We start from the raw sequence: 15,564 nt of genomic DNA on the forward strand, positions 1-15,564 counted from the left end.
AAGAAATGTTACAAATTCAATTTAAAGATGCCTGAGTGTGTTTTTGTTAATATACATAGACATTAGTGTGTATTGGGATGTAATAGTTAGGGGTGGTCCATTGTTATACTGACCTCTAGGGCCTCTGGAGGAAGCTCAAACACACACTTCAGCTTAGAGTCCATCAGCTGGGTCTGGTCTGCATCTTTCCACTGCAAGAACCAATCACACAACAGCATGTCCATCACATGGTTTACAACAGCCAATCAGGAAAGAGCTGATCAACTGGATGGTTACTTTTCAAATGAAACTGACATCTTTCTACTGCAAGAGCCAATCACACAACAGCATGTCCATCACATGGTTTACAACAGCCAATCAGGGAAGAGCTGATCAACTGGATGATTACTTTTCAAATGAAACAGACTTTAACACTTTTAAGTATGGAAATGTTGAACACAAAGTGCAAATTATGGTGTAAAGATCTAGTTTCAAACTACAGCGGTATTGTATTTTATCTAAAAGAAAAGGAACATAACATAGAAGATGAAATACATTTTATTTTAGAATGCTCACTATACTCAGACATGCGCAGACCCCTTTTAAGTTCCATACAACTAGACAAGAAATATGCGCATCTTACAAGTAACGAGTTATTCACATGTTTTATGTCTTCTAGAAACTACGATATGATTGAAATGCTATGTGAATTTGCGTACAAATGTTTCAAGAAGAGAGAAGAGACTCTGTAGATTTAGATGGAACATAGCACAATGTTCAATGCATTTAGCCAATGTTGGGCATGAACATGCAATAAAGTTCATTGTCATTGTCATATAGGACGATACGAATAATCATTTAAGATTTGCTCATTTCTTGAAGAATATGTTCCTGTAGCATGGTCATGGGCAACCATACAAAGTATAGAGAAGATATTTGGATATGACAGAAGGTATTGAAAAGCTTTCAACTGAGGTGCCTTGCCAGGCATGTGTCCACTAACGTGTACATGGATTACTGCCTCGTGTAACAGATCACACTAACAACATGCCTGATAAAGCACCCTCGCCATATATGGCATCTGCCGGGACGACCTCCCGTGACCCCTCCCTGCCACGTGAACTTGCCCATTTCTGGCATGCTCTTTGCTTCTCGTTTCGACATTCCGCAGTCGCGATGCTACGTCATTTTGGCCGGGGCAGCCACAATGCTCCCAACGTTGACGCCTGGCCAACTTTGTACTTTACATACCTCTGACCTGGGTCAGCTTTGGACATAATTTCTGATAACAGTTCTTGTAATGCTACAATGTTTCTATTGCGGAACTTGCCCTCTTGTATCAGGCAAATTTTACATCTGCTTGGTTGTATTTTCTAGCTACCCCGTACGACCATAGGAAAACAGCATTGTCAAAGTTCAAGGGAAGACACAGATCATTTTCTGACTTTGAACAGAAACTCTGGCTGTAGTTCACAACTGTGACATATAAAACAAACATTTGGAAGACCTTGAGGGGGGAGGAGGGGATAGGCCATAAAGTCATAGTTCAACTTTTATACCAGCCTGATTTATGTCCTTGTCAATGTTCAGTTTGCGTGCGATACAACAATTTCCGTGTTGACAATATTGTTGATAATACAGTAATCCAAACCATATTTATTTGCCGAGTTCTGTGTTCCAGGTCTTATATCTGTAGCTTTGTAGAAACTTCTGTGCCTTTTTCACCAATACCAAGCTACAACCTTTCTTTTACAAGAGCATGCCTCTGTCCCACAAATACTTCAAGAAATGCCACCGTGCAACCACAAGCATCTAGAGAATTGCATTTATGAGAGTTCATAATATTTCATGTTGCATCCTTTGAAGTTCTCATATTTTTGCCTCTGGCAGCTTGACAGTACAGATATAGAACTTTGTGCCATTTCATATGTTACCCTTCCAAGTCATTGACTCCTACTACATGTAGATTCATGCTTGGCACTATTACAACATTTTCACCTTCAATGGACTTTCCAGGAGTGATCCCTAGTACCACTTATATCAGCATGTGTAGTGTTACACTTGGCAGCTTGTCATTGCTATACAGGGCATTCAGTGATTGGGCCTGTGTGAGCAGGTTTTACATAACAGTCAAAGTTCAACTTCAAGTTCAACCTTGGTTTGCTGGTTTGTACTTGTCAACCCCAAATACCTTGAGATCAACTTGAAATTTTGCAGTCCTCAAATATAGTGAACATTTCAAGAATTACAGTAATCTGATAATCGTGTGGTAGAAAAGCTGTAATATGTACCTTGAGTAGGCCTTAGTAACCTTTGCCAAGAAGGTTATATGTTTTGGGAAGCGTGTGTCTGTGTGTGTGTGTGTGTGTGTGCGTATGTATGTGTCTGTCTGTGTGTGTGTGTGTGTATGTGTGTGTTTGTGTGTGAACACGATAACTCGAGAATACCTGGGTCGATTGTCTCGATATTTTGTATGTGCAGGGGTCTTGATGAGACCTCGCAATGATTAGATTTTGGGACTCCTAGGGACTTTCTAAGTACTGCAGCGGAACTTATGGTTTTGATATCTCGTGTTCTCGACATGCTATGGTCATGATTTTCGAGTGGTAGGAAGGTCTTTGAAGGGAGATTAAGTTGTGTAGGTCTGGGCCCCTTAGCAGGTATGTATTGTCTGAAAGACCTCTCACCACCAATATCATTGAGCAACATGAAGGTTTACATTTTGGCAAAGAAATGGGTTTGTGGAACTCATTGGTTATATTGTAAACGTTGGAAGCGCCATAGTAAGAAAGATGAGTAAAATATGCTGTCTTTTTATGGACATAACTACACACACACATGACCCTTTTGCCCATACCAGGCATAGGTTTGTAAAGCGGTGTTAATCTCCAAGCAGATGTTGGAAGGAATGATTGTGACCATCACAACCTTCTGTATATGTTGGAATGGTACACCAAAATAGACGATAACAGAAGGGTGCTGACACCGCTGTGAGTGGGTCGCTACACCTATCAGTGAACTCTTCCTGTAAGGTTCAAGACATTACCAGCACTTACCGTAGCCTCTCAAATTCCTTATCAATCAAACCTAGAAATGTAGCCGACACCCAAATACACAGAAAGAACAGGACAAGCCTTCCCCCCTCCCATAACAACATGTGTTCCTTTTGGGACAATGTAAACAACCTTTCAAACACATGCATCAGAAAACACCAGTTTTAAGATCCCAGATCAAAAGAAATGGCTGGAGGAGTCTATAACGGAGACCACTCGAGTTAGGCTTTTCTTTTTTCATATTTCATACCAAAGAAGGCAGGGCAAAAATGTAAGTAGACAGCGATTTTTGTCGGAGGCCGGCTAGTTTTGACAAGGCTGTATGAAGATCTTTCCTCCCAACATGTACTTGTGATTGAACTGCATGTGTCCCAAATATATAATGACTTAAGGCTACATGAAGATCTTTCCTCCCAACATGTACTTGTGATTGAACTGCATGTGTCCCAAATATATAATGACTTAAGGCTACATGAAGATCTTTCCTCCCAACATGTACTTGTGATTGAACTGCATGTGTCCCAAATATATAATGACTTTCCTCACCATTTTGTCACTTACCATATTGAGCATCGTCTCGTTGTCGATGCCGCCCTCGGGCGCGAACATGGACTGCACCATGAACTTGTGCTTGTTCTTCTCCTGGGGGTCGTAGTCAAAGGGCTGAAGCATCACTGGAGTAAACAACAACAAACAACAAGTTACTTACTGTACATGCATTCAAGGTGGCTTCTGTTCACGGTGACCCAAGAAGCATGGGGGAATTATTTTTACAGGTTTGCGTAGCAAAACCCGTTGTTGAATCCGTTGGCATGTGTGGTGGCCGTCATCTTGAATTGTGATGTCACAGGGTCGCCATACCATTTTATTGGGAGGGGTGTTTTTTGGGGTCGCTGGCGTTCTCTCAATTTTTAACAAATCAGCACAAAGCTATCTCACATTCAACTCAAATGACTCAATACCGATTCATATTTATAAAAAGACCCCGTAATCACTAAACTAACATAGTAAACCTGAAGTATATGTAGCACAAATACTTAACTCTAGTCCTGTGTAGTTCCACTATGAGACCAAAATTTGGGAGGGAATTATTGGGATTAAAAACAACAATAAAACTAGAAAGCATCCACCAAAAATGTCTCTTCGCAGCAACTCCTAGCAGAGAAAGGGAGTACTGCAGTTACTTTATTATGATGCTGATCACACCCAACCAAAAAGAACAATAAATTCACAGAATAACGAATAAATAAATGATAAATGAACAAAATAATCACCATCCTTGTTTATTTGATACCTAATTACGCTTTCATTAAAGACAAGGTCTTACTTTGAAATCTTTACCTGAACGAATCTTTTAGCAAAAAGTCAATTTAGTTTATCGAAGTTGACCTGTTACCAATCATTGGAAAGTAATCCCGCTATATCTAGACAGAGCCTACAAGAATACCAATAAGAGATATTGTGCTTTTAACATCCCTAAGGCAAAGGAATGAGCCGTCTTGTTATTGAACAGGCTTTGTTTGACATTACCACCTAGAAGGGCGTGATGAGGTGGGTATAGATTTTTAATTACTAGGCGTGTAAAACACACTACATGCTGAGATGTATATTATGCAATTGAAGGCTGGGCACTTTCAATACAACACTGTACTTGTGCTACATATACTTCAGGTTTGCTATCTTAGTTTAGCAATTACAGGGTCTTTTAATAAATATTGGCATTGAATTTTTCTTTTTATTTGAGTTAAACGTGTGATAGTTATGTGCCGCTATGTTAAAAATAGAGAGAACGCTAGCGACCCAAAAAACACCCCTTCCAAAAAATGGTATGGCGACCCTGTGACGTCATAATTCAAGATGGCGGCCACCACACATGCCAACAGATCCAACAAAGGTTTTGCTACCCAAACCTGTAACTAGTGATAAAGGGTGTATTCAACAAAAGCTTGGGTACCCTCTTTGAACAGGTTGTTTTATAGGGTAGTGGTTTGCCTAGTGGAAACAGCTTTTTTAAAAACATGACCAATCAGAGTTGAGGATATCAAGGTCACATGACAGGCAGGTTGATTCATTTAAACTTTTGGACCAATCAGAAAGGGTCATCATTTTGTATACATGCATGATACAATTGGTGAGTAAATTTCTTTGGGCTGAAGAACATTTTTTATTTCTCATTATTATGTAATTTACCAACTGAGATGAAATTTCATGCTAATGATGTAATCTCCTTAATCTATGATGACAATTTGTCAGTGGATGCCTGACGATCTTTACATGATTCTGAGGAAAATATCTGTGATGTTAAACCAGCATCATATCAATCTTTAATTCCTTCCTACCGTAATCTAAAATAATCCACACTCAATCAGAACTCCCACTAAGTCTAGCTTGACAGCATACGATAATTCATAATCATATTTCTAGAGGATACACAGCTTGCATAAGTCTAGACTAGATTATTGCAGGAAATGGTAGGATTTGGAAAATGATACTCTACAAAAAGATCTACCATATACACTCACTCACTCTCACTCTCTCCCATACATGTAGCTTGTTATCCATATACAACAGATGACAAATTGACTGCCTTGTACAACCTGAACCAGAAAATGAAGAAAATTGTGAGTGTCTAAAAACACCACGTAAATGCTTGTCCTTGCCCTTTCTAAAGTTTCTTGGTGTATAAACATAGCGCTAAGAGTAGATGAGTTTAGACAAGGGTTCGCACAACATGCATTAGAGCCTGTGGAAGATAGATTGACACAAACACACACAGCCCATTCCAACTAACCAGGCTTCATTTATGAGGTGTCCAAATGCTTTCCCACCGCTGGCGCAAGAGGATTTTCTATTGATTGTATCTTCGTGATGGATAGTGCACTCTGGCAATGTTTACCTGCACAGCATTTGCGTGGCCTAAGTACTGTAAATGCATTTAAGTTTGCATGGTTTTTATTTCGTGCTAAGACGAAAATGGAGTGTTCGCGGTGGTAAGTTTGCGTCAGTGCTATAGTCACATACTGCTTTAGTATTGGACGAAGAATGTTCACGGTGGTTTTAAGTTCGCGGTCAAACAGCCATGTCAAACAGTCACCGCGAAAACCACGAACATAAACCATCGCATTTCTGCATTTACAGTACTCCTACTGGGTAAAACTGTGTACAACGGTGTCATGATGACTTTTGTAATTTATTTTATTGTACCCTAATCAAAAGTGATGACAGGGTGTCAAATTTCATGTATCTATTGGTCACACATGGGTAGATCTTAGCCGATAGCAAATGATTTTCTGTTCTGCCTTTAGATCTTTTACTCTAAGTGATGATTGACGTTTTGTGCCAAGTGAAAAAAAAAAAAAAGTTTGCATTTTTAAAACGAATTCAACACAAACACAAAATCTGTGTACATTAGACTGCCAAAAAGGAACAAAAATCTGAGAGTTGTGGCAACATCTGAGCTTCTTTCTTGTGTATGTTCTAGCTAGTTGTCCATTCCAGATGACTGGCAAAACACATAGACTAACCAGTGTTACCACATTTCACACAGTTAATGAAGCATTTAACACCTTTCAATAAAAACACCTTGAATGCATGTCGCTTGCGCCACCTGGCTTCCATGACCCACTTACCAAACTAGACATTAATCAATGTTCTTACAATTGCCAAAATATTATTGCAAGTTCTAGCGATTGCTACACTTCTGTACAATATAAAGGAACATTCTAAAACACTGTTCATTTGGATATTTCACATAGTTTTTAGGCTTTTGCAAGGACAAAAAAATATTATTTATCATTGGTAAAACCAGAAATGGGACAAATCTTTGAAGCTCACTATTTTTAAAAGTCCTAAATTCGGAAGCTATCAATCGAGATGTACCACATACAACAACATTTTTGTGGTTTCACAAGCGATGATCACTGCCAATAGGTTTCTTCCTGGAGCGGAATTCTTGCTTGACAGAAAGGGGTCAGACAACAATTTCTCCATCGCCCCTATTGAACTCCTTTCGCGGTTCACGCGGTAATCGCACGTGCAGAGGTGTTCTCAATACTGGGCAGGGTTTGGACGAGTCAACACCATAGAATGCGTAGAGGACTGGGCATGTGAGACTGTATAGCATTGGTAGGGTGCTTTAGACACAACTTTTGTGTGGACTGTGCACGGTACCACAGCACCCAAAATGACGGATGTTGAGTGGTATAGCACGTTGCTGACAAGAAAATCATGTTTGAAATCCCCTGCTCGGCAATGCTACACAAGTGCATACCCCCAGTCCTCTGGTACACAATATTTATAAATACACTTCAACTTGCTAATTTAAAGAACTGATGGCACAAAAATAACATTTCCAAATAAGCTTCTAATTGCGTTTAATGTAATAAACATTGTTTAATTGACAACACATTTATGCAGAGCATACACCCTTCTTTTGTCATGCATAACAAAACCCCTCAGTTTCTTTAATGCAGCTTAGCAGACAGCTATACTGAGTACATCAATTAAACTGGACAGTAGTGTCATAAACACATGATTTAAAAAAAAAAGATTTTAACCTTTCTTATAGGAAAAACTGTAACCCCTAGAAAACCATTTTCGTGTTGACAACGCGTACTATTGCAGTACCCAAAATGGCACCCAAAATGTTGAAAGGCACCATGCGTAGTTGACATGATAATCGTGCCTTGTACCCTGTATGGCAATTCTGCACAGTTTCACATCTCCAATCCTCTAGTACAAATTCTAAACCATCCCTCTACCAAAATCCTACCCGTATTGAACACCTTGGACGTTTCGGTAAATTTGTCCCTATCAGTATCACTAAATCTTCACATTTTGATTGATTAGTGACAAATCGTTAAGTGTTTTTTCTTGTCGTTAGCGGACCTGACATGAGCATTTCCAGCAATTAGCAATTAAAGTGCTGGGGTTAGTTCACGATGAAAGCAAACTATGTGCATTACCCCAAATCTGACAGAGCCGATAGCATTCCTCACTTATAGCTGTTGACATAGCTATCAGAAACCATTGTTAAAAATGACATCTCTGTTCTAAAAGATATGCTGGATATATAGTGTGATCCTCTAACTTCATATCATTATCTGCATACAAAATATAACAGTATTTCAATAAAACTATTAAATTTAAAACGCTTGGGTTGTACAGTGTATCAACGCACACTTTTAAGTCGTAAAATGTTTCCTTGGTCCATAAACGAGACCATCACTTCTAGCATGGGCTAAATTCTTGGACAGTGTCCGGCATTCCAGCCATAGCTGCCGTGAATAGCCCGGGGACACTCTTAGGCCGGGGCATCTGTCACTTGTGCAGCCGCCTGCTTCTGTTTTTATCCCTGATGTAATGTTTGGGTAAATCCCGGGTGAGGGGATGCCAGAAAAAAATCTCAAGCCAGCTCTCCAAATTCTCTTTCTTGCCCTGGTACAATACTTGTGGGTGCCAAGCCAAAGAACTGAATCATGTGAATGATTGTTATTTGCTGCAGGCCATCTCTCAAGGACGGATTAAAATAACCACCTGCAGACTGCAATTTACAAACAAAAACCAGAATGGAATTCCGGTTCTGCCGGCAAATTGTAGGTTGTACGTGGGTACTGTAAATGTTCAAATTTTCGCGGTGGATTTGTATTCGAGGTTTTCACGGTAGCCTCTTCACTGCGAAAATGCTTGTTCAGTCTTCTGCTTGCCTACCACATTGTTCAACCACGAAATAAAGACCACTGAGAACACTCCATTTTCTCCCCACCGCAAAATCGAATCCCCACGAATCTAAAGGCATTTACAGTTTTTTTTTGTCATCGTAGATAGTTTACCAGGACTCCTATACTCTCAATATTGGTTAGAGGACAGTATAGGAGCCACAATAAGCTAACTACAATATTATGGCTCTCAGGATACTGTAATTCTTGTTTCTTTCACTGTAACTTTACGTTCACTGTTTTCACAGTCACCTCTAGATCTGTACCGCGAACTTATCATCACCATGAAAAACCTGTTGTAATCATTTATGATTCCAATCACTTGGCACCATCGTGAAGCTAAAGTTCAGTGAAAATGTCCATTTTCCTTACACTGTGAAATTTTGCTACCGTGAAGATAAAGCCAATTACAGTAATTAATAAGTTAAATCCTTTCTTGCTATTGCATGCACAGTACAGGAGCTTTCTTTAAAAAAAAAGTAGAAATGGCAAATACATAGAAGATAGGAACGGAAGCACGGACACAATTTTCTTGGGACCACTTTCATAAGATTGTAATCACCTCGGATATTGTCAAGCGAGACCGACCCAGCAAATTGCTTTGGCCCTTCGATTTCTTCACGCATAGGCTGGCTCAAGCACATCGGTTACGGAATATCTTTAAATCTTAGTTATTAACGCTGCTTAATTTGGGTTTGAAAATTACATGCATGTGATTTAAAGGCTATGGTTATGTAGTTACTAGTTAGTGGCCTAGCTATAGCTGTCGTGTCAGGGCTCGAAAGTCACTTTTGTGAATACTAGTAACCAAAAAACTAAGGTGCACAGAAAAAAATTGGGGTGCACATAAACATAAAACAAAATTAAAAATAGAAACTTGAAAATTTTACTGACTCTTCAGAACTTGAATATGAAATTGTATAGCTCACTTCAAAATTCTAAATAAAAAATATAACAACAGTGTTAATATTTTGACACTTGGATGTCAAGAGTGTACTTGTAGTGCAAAATTATAGTACCTTTATATACATAATCTTATACATATATCTAGGTGTGCACTCAGTCAAAAATTAGTTGCACAGCTTCACTTTCGGGTGCACAAACATGCATTAGATCTATGCACCTTGGGCCACACCAATTCAATTTCTTGGTTAACGGAAATTTAACAAAAAAGGCTAGATTGGAAAATCAACATGAAAACAGAATCTCATAGAAAAGTCTGTACTTTGGTGCACACAGTATCAGGGAGTGAACAGGGTCAGGTGCAAGTTTTCACCCCAGCCTTCTGTTTAAATGATGTCCTCGTGCTAAAGTTTTACCAAAAAAATCTGTTAACCAAGAAATTAAATTGGTGTGGCCTTAGGTGCACAAACATGCATATGCACCCAATATTACCAGCCCTGATAAGGTTTTAAATATTCCCTCCAGCCACGCCTCCTAGTCTGACAGGAAAACTGACAGACGAAGATGTTATCTCCTTACCTGAGACATTTATGGAAGATGAAGGCTCGACTACCCCGCTGTTGGGCCGCACGCAGTATCTCCGCGGAGCTGTGGTCTTGACTTTGAAACATACCCGCTTGTCTGTTGGGTTGTTCAACTTCAAATTTGATGTTACTACTTCGGTGAAAGGTCCTGAAACAAAGAAAAAATGGTTCAGAAAAATTACAAACGTCCTTATAATATAAAACTGTTTTTTGCTGTTTGACTGTCTAATGCTAAAAGATCTTCCATATTCCCTCTAGTTTAAATTTAACTTGACGAAAATATAATTCTATCTGCTTATCAGTAACATTCTAATAAGCCCATTCGCGGTTGCTACTACGCATGTGCAGTGTCAAAGGTGAAGGCCCCTGGCTTGCAAACAGTTCTCGTCTCGACATTGTCTAGATTTGCATAACAACGCCCAGACGGGTTTTGTTTACGTCTCAGGGGCCTTTACCTTTGACACTGCACATGGGTAGTCGGAACCGCGATTGGGCTTATTTTCCTGCAACGAAAATGCTGTTGAAACTATAACTCTTTGGACATACAAAAATTACTTTTTTTCAAACACATATGTCGCTTACACTTCAGATGAGCAAACATCTAAGGAATTAGACTGGTCCTAATTACTCATATGAGACGGTATCTTTCATTCTGACGTTCCAGTTAGAACACCGGAAATTGTTTTTCACGCCACCTGGTTTATTCTGCCAAACAAAGCATAATGTTACACCGAAGAGGAAAAAGATTAATATATCATCACAATAGTAATTTACAGCATAACTCTTTGATATGCAACAATCCATTTGAACCTCTCCTTTTTTCACGAATAAAAAATTCAACATAACGTGACAAATTGTCACCACTATGCACTTGAGGTCAAGTGGAACGCACATACAAAGAGACACACTGCACAATATATGTCAGTCACCTCATCATACAAAACCTGTTTCAGAAAGGCAGGGCCAAAAATTATAGGGCAGCCTACATTTTTGCTTTCAGCATGGGTAAACAGTTTATGAACTGTACCCAATGAGCACCCTGGCTAAGTTAACCAGTTATTTTACATACAACTCGTATACCAAGCAATCAAAATTCAGAACATTTGCAATAAAAAATGTCAGAGCCTTAACATAGGAATTACTAGAACTGAGGGAGTCGTTTGAATATGTGAACAAACTGTTGACTTAGACCCCGTTCACACTCATTTTTTTCAATCGCGATTGAAATATAATCGCGATTGAATCGATCCGATCGCGATTGATTTTTTCAGTGTGAACGCTCCCAATCGCGATTGGAACGATCCAAAACGATCCAATCGCGATTGGATTGTAACTACCTCCGGAGGTAGTTTGATTGGATTAATCGCGATCGGATCCAATCCAATCCTATCAAATTTTGAGTGTGAACACAACTACGATTCATTCCATCGCGATCGGCGGAGATTTCGGCTGGTTCCGGGGGTGGGAGGTCATACATGCGGGTACGTGGGGTCATAGTTCGCTTCGCGCGGGAAAACAAACCCAATCCGCACGTCAGATCGCTCTTTTACAACAACAACAACTTTTCATCGTCACCAATGCCCAAGAAGAAGAATAAAACTCCGTCAGCAACTTCAGCTGGTGGCAGATGGCGCGATGAGGAGACCAGGGTCCTCATCGCAATCTGGGGGAGAGAGGAGGTGCAGGCCAAACTGGGGAAATGTCACCGAAAGAGGGACGTTTACCGCACCAAGTGACAATGTCTAGCGGAAAAATAGACACAAAACAAGGACAACAAGGACAACAACAACATTTACCAGATGATCGCCGATAGCATGCTTCAATCGTGCTTCAATCGCGATCGGATCACGGCGTACTTTAATCCACTTGGCGCAAAGGAGTGTGAACGCAAAAGTTTATTTGCGTTCAATCGCGATCGGACCGAACAATCGCGATTATACTTCAATCGCGATTGAAAAAAATGAGTGTGAACGGGGTTTTAGAGTGACACTCAGTAACCTAACAATGGCCCTGGGCAAATTGTCAAAAAACCTTGTGAAGTTGTCTGTTGAGCTACATCATGTATAAACATCACCATGTTTGTTGCAGTGTAACTACAAATTTAAAACAGGCAAGGGGTTTTCTGCTTCTGTTATTTTCACTGCCATAACAAAAAGCTGCCATAACAATATTTTGCTTTCATAGTTGTCTAATTATTGGTTCTAAATTTTTTCTTAAACGTGGTTTGAATTTTTTCAGCTCTTTAGTCTATAATACTGTTACTACTAGTATTTAGAGTCTTCAGGACTGGAATAATTTTTTTTGTGTTACATGTACTTGCAAAATTGCAAGTTGCAAAAATTTTACTTGCAAAATGAAAAATCAACTTGAAATATTATAGTTGGTATGTACATGTAATTGCTTATCTTGTACATACAAAATGTACATACTCAGGCTGGCATAGCAACTTTTATAGCATTTTTAGAAGACTAAACATAAACATCTAAATACAGATTTACTTCTAATAAAAGTAATATGTAGCCTTTCTTGTTTAGTAGTCAGAGACTTATTTCTCCTCTAGCTACAGTCACTATTTTGCGCGGCGCAACTGTGCAACCGGGTATGTGCTTAAACGATCCACCGGTATTTTCAACCTGCAAAAGTTCATATTATTTTTACTTGCAAATCTTGAAAATCGCTTGCAAATTACAAGTTGCTTAATTGTATTTTGAGCCCTGGTCTTCGACTCTTTTCTTATTTTCCGTCAACTCACTCAAAACATTCTGTCTCCCAGATGACAAATGTGCTCCGACCATACGCATGTCACATAAAATAATTTCAGGGCAGTGTATTTCCTATCAGTCATTTGTGAATGGATAATAAATTGCATCAAAGGCTCATTAGCATGTAGCAGGCAGGCAGTGCCCCTCGTCAATATCACTCGTCTTCATTACTTATTTAGCGAGCATAACGTACACCCGCGTCATGCAAGCGCCGTCTCGTTTTTTCCTCGCTAAACGAATCATACTATTCATAGCGCTCGTAAAGCCAAAAATCATATTGGGACAGATGTTTATCATCTTGTGTTTATATCCTTTGGGACATATATGGGGTGTTCTAGGGCAAAAAGACATAGGGAGACAATATGGTAAGAAAAAAGGGGAGGGGCACAATGTCCATATTCAACAATAGGAATATTCATGAATTAGATAAATAATTGTGTGGGCTGGGTCCAAATGCTGATTTGATTTCTATGGAATTCTAAAGGTTTTCTGTTGAGCAAACTATAGGAATATCAATTGTGACAATATACTGTAGAGGCAGGCTATGTTAGTAGTAGTACATGTACCTCAAATCTTTCTTCAGCTGGCGTTTTAATATTACTAGTACATTTTGCTAACTTGTACTATGTATAATTTATAGGCTTAGGTCTCTACACATCATATTGATGAATGTACCAATTTAGCATATCTTCACCATGAATCAAAAGACCTTAGTTTACTATGTAATTACTCTTATAGCATTATCAGTATCAGTGTTGTAAGGGCCACCCAAATCGACCTCACATGTTTCAAATGGCCCTTATCTAAAACCTTGCCTTTTACATGTTCCTTAACTAACCAACCTTTGTGGGGTCACCATCAGTGGGGGTTTAATTCCGGGCAATAAAATGCGTACGTGAAAACGTGTCTGTCCTGGAATTAGTGGCCGTGCTATATGTCGTATAAAGGTTAGTCGAGCGCACTGACCTACATGACCTTTGGCCTTAACAAGCTATGTTGTGGTGTAAGGTTTCTTCTTTAACACACTTAGCAAATCAAAAGGGGTGGAAAATTGACATTACACAATGTACAGTTAGTACTGAATGGGATAAGTGGATTTCGTTCAAACTAGTAATCTTTCATTTTAACTCAAAGAGTCAACTAGGGGTCATTCTCAACAACTTAGGAATCAAGAATCGTTAAGAAAAATGGCTTGGAATTTTTCACAGGGAAAGCTTCTTGGAGAATCTTACTTGCATGATGTCTTAAGTTCTTTAAGAAAAGTGCTATTGCTTGGTGATTTGTTTAAACTGATCAGTAATAGATTAAGTGGAGAGAGGGGTACATAAGGAATCTTAACCAATTAAAGCAACAAAGGACAGCATTATTTTCTGTTAATCATTATTGAAAGTAATCAGTACTTCGCGGCTCTTCCAATCCATTGTATAAAGATCAAGGATCACAATGAATGATAATTGACATACTTGGTTTATCTGTATTAAGTAACATCCCCTTGTTGGACTCATTTTTTTCCTTGTTAAATTTCATTGTATACCTTGGTGACGGTTATATCACAGGTCATATTTTATTGTGGACATGTTTTAAAATGACCCAGCTGATTTTCAAATGGGGGGGGGGGGGGGGGGCAAAAGGGTAGGTGACAGATGCAATATTTTATGACCTTGTGCATTATTATTGACTGCTATATTATCCTTTGGTACCAGATAATCAATATCATCAAGGGTTTTATTTTATTTGAATTTTTGTTTTGATGTTTTGTCAAAGCAACAAAACTTGGCGTTCTTGAACAAAGGGGTTGGTTTTCGGGCCACTTATGACGCAATGCGTGTAGTGATGACGCGTCCATTTCATGTTTACTATACCTGAATCGGACAAAATGGGACGTTTTTCCTGTAATAAAACTGGGAGTAAACCGACCGGGTGGCGGTTTATGATCCGGTAGTTATTCCTGACCCGTTGGGAGCATGTTTACGGCACGAACTTGAACCCTAGGATCACATTTCCTCAACCGTTCCACGAGCTGACCGTTTCTGACGTTCCTTTATACACCGCGCGGCCGGGAGAATCATTTTTCAGGTGACGTTTCGACCCTAAATATCACATTTCCTGTTGGTTCAGTAGCTCCCCGCCCCTGAGTTTGGTTTGTCGGCATTCTGTGGGCACGATTTGGGGAGTAATAACTGCACAACGCGGCCAGCATCCCAATCAGAAATCCTCTGACACACTGGCCCATCCCACGACTGCTGACACCCAATATGGCGTTCAACATGCCCGTATTTCGGAACCTTCTAGACTACAAAAGAAGGGCTTACCTTTGAATTTTAGCTCCCCGGAAGGTTCTAGGATTAACACTTGCTCCAGCTTCGACATGGCGAGGCTTTATTTTGTCCTAAAACCACTGTTTTTCGGTCAAAACGGGGTCAAAGGGTCCGTCTGCAGCTAAAAATGGCGAGTAAAACGCGCGCATGCTCGGCATGTGAAAGCGAGGCTCGATTGTGACGTACTTCCGGTCACATTTTTTCCCTATCATTTTTTTGCAAAATAAACACAAACAAAGAAAAATACA

General features: G+C 39.5%; 1 protein-coding gene across 11 annotated transcripts in view; it reads right to left on the reverse strand.

The window, feature by feature from the left end:
- The window catches only part of LOC136438117 (vesicle-associated membrane protein-associated protein B/C-like), a 22,512-nt gene extending 7,020 nt beyond the window's left edge, over positions 1–15,492 (reverse strand). For 4 of the 11 annotated variants that reach the window (XM_066432829.1, XM_066432826.1, XM_066432832.1 and 1 more), the window contains exons 1-4: positions 15,311–15,491; positions 10,232–10,384; positions 3,594–3,706; positions 114–191 (exon numbers count right to left, since the gene is read on the reverse strand). In XM_066432829.1, coding sequence (XP_066288926.1) covers positions 114–191; positions 3,594–3,706; positions 10,232–10,384; positions 15,311–15,368 — 402 coding nt within the window. In that variant the 5' untranslated portion in view covers positions 15,369–15,491. Of the gene's footprint in view, positions 1–113; positions 192–3,578; positions 3,707–10,231; positions 10,385–15,310 lie in introns of all 11 variants that reach the window. The other 7 variants (XM_066432825.1, XM_066432823.1, XM_066432827.1 and 4 more) reach the window with 5 other exon arrangements.
- Between the last annotated feature and the right edge of the window lie 72 nt (positions 15,493–15,564).

This window comes from Branchiostoma lanceolatum, chromosome 7 (assembly GCF_035083965.1).
Source record: "Branchiostoma lanceolatum isolate klBraLanc5 chromosome 7, klBraLanc5.hap2, whole genome shotgun sequence".
In the NCBI taxonomy this organism is placed as follows: domain Eukaryota; kingdom Metazoa; phylum Chordata; class Leptocardii; order Amphioxiformes; family Branchiostomatidae; genus Branchiostoma; species Branchiostoma lanceolatum.